Source organism: Carlito syrichta, unplaced genomic scaffold, assembly GCF_000164805.1.
Source record: "Carlito syrichta isolate Samal-C Ts95f unplaced genomic scaffold, Tarsius_syrichta-2.0.1 Scaffold308870, whole genome shotgun sequence".
NCBI classification, from domain to species: domain Eukaryota; kingdom Metazoa; phylum Chordata; class Mammalia; order Primates; family Tarsiidae; genus Carlito; species Carlito syrichta.
Window position 1 is genome coordinate 572,987 of NW_007252966.1, and position 5,837 is coordinate 578,823.

At 49.0% G+C, this 5,837-nt stretch overlaps 1 protein-coding gene across 1 annotated transcript in view; it reads left to right on the forward strand.

Annotated features, from left to right (window-relative positions):
• Positions 1 to 5,837, forward strand: part of RET (ret proto-oncogene) — a 27,439-nt gene that overhangs the window by 19,672 nt on the left and 1,930 nt on the right. The window contains exons 14-17 of the mRNA XM_008066248.2: positions 47 to 282; positions 1,889 to 1,959; positions 3,591 to 3,728; positions 4,789 to 4,888. Coding sequence (XP_008064439.1) covers positions 47 to 282; positions 1,889 to 1,959; positions 3,591 to 3,728; positions 4,789 to 4,888 — 545 coding nt within the window. The remainder of the gene's footprint in view (positions 1 to 46; positions 283 to 1,888; positions 1,960 to 3,590; positions 3,729 to 4,788; positions 4,889 to 5,837) is intronic.

Genomic DNA, 5,837 nt, shown 5'->3' on the forward strand with positions numbered 1-5,837 from the left:
ATCCGGCCACACACACCCTCCCTTTCCCCCTCGGCCCCTCCCCAGATCTCCCAGCCTCGCCCTACCGCGCCATCTGACCGCGCCCCGCCTCCAGCCCCCTGCCACGGTCGCCTCGCCTTGTCCTGGCCTGAGAGCTTCCTGCTGTTTTTTCCCTCGCAGCTTGTCCATCGAGACTTGGCTGCCAGAAACATCCTGGTAGCTGAGGGGCGCAAGATGAAAATTTCGGATTTTGGGCTGTCCCGAGATGTTTATGAAGAGGATTCCTACGTGAAGAGGAGCAAGGTGTCCAGTCCCAGGGCGTGATGCCAGGGCCCCTGGGAGGGGATCACAGCTGCACCCACGCGGCGGGCATCGAATTTAGAACATTTGGAGAAGATAAAACAGATTGTTAGACCCCTAAGCTTTTTATAGCTCTCCCACCAAATCTTTTCCAATCTTGGACCCCAGATACCCAGTTCAAGACTCTACTCAGTCTTTTCCTTCTCTCCCTGAGGGCCATGAGGACCTCACCCTCTTTCAGAGCACAGATCTGGCGCCAGGCTCTTCTCTTGCTTTTGATCACTATCATTTTCGAAGGCCACCTAATACTGCGGAAATATCAGCCCTCTTCTCCACAGTTGTTTCTCTCCCTTACAGTTTTTTTGTTTGTTTGTTTGTTTGTTTTTTGGTGGAATGGTCACTGTTTCTATGTACCCTCAGCTCTTTGCTCAAAGGAGAATGAAATGAAATAAACTTAGGGGTCTTGGCAGCTTTCTCCAAATCCATGAAACAGGTGGCCAGCATACTTCTGGGGCCCCTCTCCTGCAGCCTCCCATGACAGCCCCGGGGAGGGTGAGTTCACAGGGCTGTTTAAAGGTCTTTCAGAGCAGAACCAGCTCAAAAAAGAAAAAAAAAAACAAACTTCATATGATTCAGCTTTGCTCTGAGGGGTCTGGAGAAACCATTTGTGTTGTCAAGGATTGTGAGGATAGTATTTTGTTTCTTCTGGTGTTTTCCCTATGACAGCAGATCTGAGAACTGCTGAAGGGGAAGTGGAAGGTGCTACTCCCCTGTCCCGTAAAAGGTGTGGATACAGCCTTCCTGTTGACACACTGGTCCTTCAATGAGGCCTTGTGTTGTGGATAGAGTGGAGACACTCAAGGGAGAGCACAGGCTGCTGGGACTCTGCAGATAGCATTGTCACACGCACAATTCTGTAACACAAGGGTTTATGTCCTCATTAGGGACATAAATCCTTAAGAATATTTTTAAGAAAAATTTTAACAAATGTGCTAACTCAATTTTTAAACCAATTTGCACTTTAGGACTATTTATCAAATTTCATGGAAAAGTTTTGTTAGGTTTGACCCCAGCACTGCTTGGGGGACAGTGACTCACCCATTCGGAGATGCTAAAAGGGCCTTGTGATACCACAAGAGGAGAAAACAAGTCTTGAGGCACGTAGACACATTCCTTCCCTCCAGTATCCTCAGAAGAGCTTTTCATGTGTTAGCTGGTATCAAAGTTCCCAAGATAGAAATGCTGGACGTTGGTTTCCCAAATGCATTTGCCCTCAGGACACCAGGAAAGGTCTTGCTGGAGATATTTTTGTTTCAAACAGGGTAACCACTGCTCTGTACCACCCAGCAGGAACGTGTCATGTGACAGACTGGCTCTGTGTAACTGTAGGTGGGCAGCTGACTCTGACTAGCATCTCAGCAATGTCTGCAAGGTTCATGCTGGAGCTCCAGTCTCTTCAAGACTGAGCATAGCCACCTCTGTGCCCAGGGGTGTCCACAATACTCCCCCCAGAGCTGGAAGCTCAGGGACATGATTCAACCTCCTTCTTTGCCCCTGCTTTCCAGGGTGTCAAAGTAACTTCACTGTCTTTCTTTTGCCCTCTCTTTAGGGTCGAATTCCTGTCAAATGGATGGCAATTGAGTCCCTTTTTGACCATATCTACACCACCCAAAGTGATGTGTAAGTGTGGGTGCTGCCTTCCTGGGGTGGTGGTTACAAAAGTGTCCTTATACGTGTGGGGGTACCAAAACACCCATATATGCAGTTTGACCTGGAAACAGTGCTGGCCCTGAGCTCCTGTCTGCAGTGCTAGCCATCTGCAGTGACCCCATGCTGACAAGCCTTCACAACATATTCATTTGGTAAATGGCTGGGCACAGTCTGTGGTTTTGAAAGCCCTGATAGCGGGTGTGAGAGCAGAGCAGGTGTTCAAGAACTCACCCTGCTCTCCCCCTTGCCACCCCCACACTTCCCTCCTGTCTCTGGGCCTCTTGGTGGCCTAACAGGTTCCCCTCCTGTGGGTTCTGAGTAGGAGTTCTGGCTCAGGCAGACTGTGACTGTGCCCCTACCCACAAGTGGGGCTTGGAGACTTTGCCCAGAGATGTGGATTCATGTGAATTTGTAGCTGGTGTGCCCAAATTGCTCAAAGATGGGAGCCAAAACCCATTCTTCCAGTTTATTCTTCCAGACCTGATAGTTTTTAAAAACACAGCACACGTCTAAAGTGTTCTGTAATCAACAGACAAGTATATCGTGGATAATGTGGGTTGTGAAAAGACAGTTTCTTTTTTTTTTTTGAGTTGGAGTCTCACTCTGTCGCCCAGACTAGAGTGCAGTGGCCGCTCCCGGCCACCACAGCCTCAACCTGCTGGGCTCCAGCGATCCTTCCGCCTCAGCCTTCCAAGTAGCTGGAACTACAGGCGCACACTACCACGCCCAGCTAATTTTTGATTTATTGTGGAGATGAGGTCTCACCGAGTTGCCCAGGCGGGTCTTGAACTCGCGGGCTCAGGCAATTCACTCACCTCAGCCTCCCAAAGCACAGGATTACAGGCTAAGCCACCGAGCCCAGCTAAAAAACAGTTTCTGAAGCAATTTTAGATAACAGTTTTCTGATTACTTAAGCTGACTGTAGGACAATTGGAAAAGACAGAGACAAGCATACAGAAGAAACTGAAGTCACTAGTTTTCTGATTACTTAAACTGACTGTAGGACAGTTGAAAAAGACAGAGACAAGCATACAGAAGAAACTGAAAGTCACTGGCTCACACCACTCACACCCTGTCGGCCTTCTAGTGTGTGTGTGTGTGTGTGTGTGTGTGTGTGTGTGTGTGTGTGTGTGTATGTACTTTTTATTGCCCTAAATGGGTCCATGTGATAATGCTGTTTTGTGATATACTTTTGTTCCCACTGCACACAAAGTTTTCCCTTACAGTTAAATATTTCTATAACTTTTTTTCTTCTAAGATGTTATGAAAGTTTCCAAGCACACAGAAAAAGTGAAAAATGGTTCAGGGCACCCTGAGTCCTGTCACCTAAGGTGTCACCTCTTTAGGTGCCAACCACATGTGAGTGTGTGAGTGTATGTGTCTGTTTTGGGTGGAGACTTCAGCATCACAGGTGTGGGGTCCAAACAGGCAGGGGTGGCCCTTCCCTACTTCCACACCACATCCATCTGTGCAGCCAGACCCTGGCTGAGATCTGTAAGCACGGGGTCATCAGCTGCTGGGGGAATGGATATCTGGGCTCCAGGGAGGGTTCCACAAAAAGACCAGGTGAAGCCACTCACTGGTCCACTCACTTTATGCAGGTGGTCCTTTGGTGTCCTGCTATGGGAGATTGTGACCCTGGGGGGCAATCCCTACCCTGGGATTCCTCCAGAGCGGCTCTTCAACCTTCTGAAAACCGGCCACAGGATGGAGAGGCCCGACAACTGCAGCGAAGAGATGTGAGTAGAACTTGTTTTAGTCCACCTTCACTTTGGAGGACATAAGGGATACTTGCATTCATTCCTTCCCTGCTTCTGAGCAGCCCTGGAAGAACTGGGTAGTGGGAAGTGGCAGGGCAAAAATTAAAGAGCCACTCTTGCAAGTGGTGGCAGATGCTGGAGCCCCTGACCCCACCAGGAGTTGGTGGGTTTTCCAAGGGGGCTTACTAGAATGAGTTAAGAGCAGGGACTAGTGTAGTGTAAGCTCAAGGCCCAGAGACAGGTCTCCTCACAGGACTCCTGGGGAGGAGCAGGTAATTCAGAATGGTCCAGGAGGTACATGTTAAGAAGTGACCTAGTAGAATTATAGAGGTAGGCAGGGGCAGCTGGAGTGCCCGACCCTTCACATTTCACACCAGTCCGTTGGGTGAGATGATCTTAGAAGGCCACGTTGAGAACAGATGAGAAAGGGCCATCCATAGGCAGAGAGGAGCTGGTCCATTCATTCCACAGAGTGTACTCCTGGCTGGGGTGAGGTGGAAGCGTGCTGGGATGAGGAGGCAGGTCCATCTCGCTGGGCACCTGCTAGCAACCAGATTGAGGAGCACTGCAGCCTGCCTGGGCACCAAGGAAAGCGAAGAAGGAGCAGGACAGAGATGTGATTGCCCAAATTTTTTGTTTGTCATCCCACCTCAAAGCCCTCAACCAGTTCATCCTTTGTAAGTTTTAAGGATTGGTACTTCTACTCAGCCCATAGGGGCCATAGAATTTAATCAGCTATTTACTAGTATTTTTGCAAGGGAAGTAATAATAAATCCCTCTCAGAGGAAAGAAGCCTACAGGATGCTGGACCATGGCGCTGGGCATCCTGAACCTCCAGTGACACTACAGACTGGTGTCCCACCGGGATGCTGTGCTCCAGCTCCCAACAAAGCTCAGAGGAAATGTTGGTGATGCAGAATAGCTTTGGGGTTTGGAGACAAAGCACTCTGTACTCAGGGCACAGTAGTGGCTGTGATGGACTGTCCTTTTGAGACCGGGGCTTGCTAGGTCATAACAGCCCACCTGCTCTTCCCACCAGGTACCGCCTGATGCTGCAGTGCTGGAAGCAGGAACCAGACAAGAGGCCAGTGTTTGCTGACATCAGCAAAGACCTGGAGAAGATGATGGTTAAGAGCAGAGTGAGTACCCAGAGCTGATCCCCAATGGCTGAACTCGACACGGGGGATTCTAGCCTCACCCCAGGGCAGTGGTTTTTGGAGCTCCAAGTTCCCAGTATGGGGCCAAATTGGGGCTGTACAGAGTGAGAGGTCATGCTATCTTGAGTGCAGACAGCAGGCTGAACCTTGCTCTTCCAGCCAGGCCTCTTGAACTTCTTTTCAAATCATGAAGAAACTAAGATCCTTAGTTTGACACTTAGGAGGAACTCTCTGTAGACAGGCATGGGAGGAAATATTCCAAAATCAAAAGAAGTCATTTTCTACAACAGAACATGAGAAAGTAGAATTGAAGCAGGTGTCATAAATTCAGAGGTTCTGAGGAGCCTAGCAGAGGAGGAGGGGAGGCAGTAACTAGGGAGCCACAAGGATTGTGGTAAACAATCCACTTTTGAGGGGAGTACACCGACCCCCTCAAAAGTGTTCCTCACTGTAGCTGCAGGAAGGTGAGCCAGGAATGTGCCCAGTCTTCTGAATTTTCCAAGGCTTATATTAAGTCTACCAGTTTTTATTGTTAACAACATATTTAAATTCTCCAAAACCCAATGTGGGCCAAATAAAACATACCTAGGGGGCCAGAGTTAGCCTATGTGCCTTCATTGTATAACTCTGTAAGTACAGTATATGAGAAAGTCAACACATGGTCAAGCAACTACTAGGAACCATACTTTGCCTTGGATGCTGGGAATGTGAGTAGACAAGACTGGCACAACCCATCCCTCATGGTGCTTACCCAGAAGCTTCATCTTAACATTGGCACATTCACTAAGAGTTGTCATTTCTGCCGGGCTCGGTGGCTCAGCTTGTAATCACGCACCTTTGGGAGGCTGAGGTGAGTGGATTGCCTGAGTCCACGGGTTCGAGACCCGCCTGGGCAGTGAGACCTCATCTCTACAATAAATCAAAAAATCAG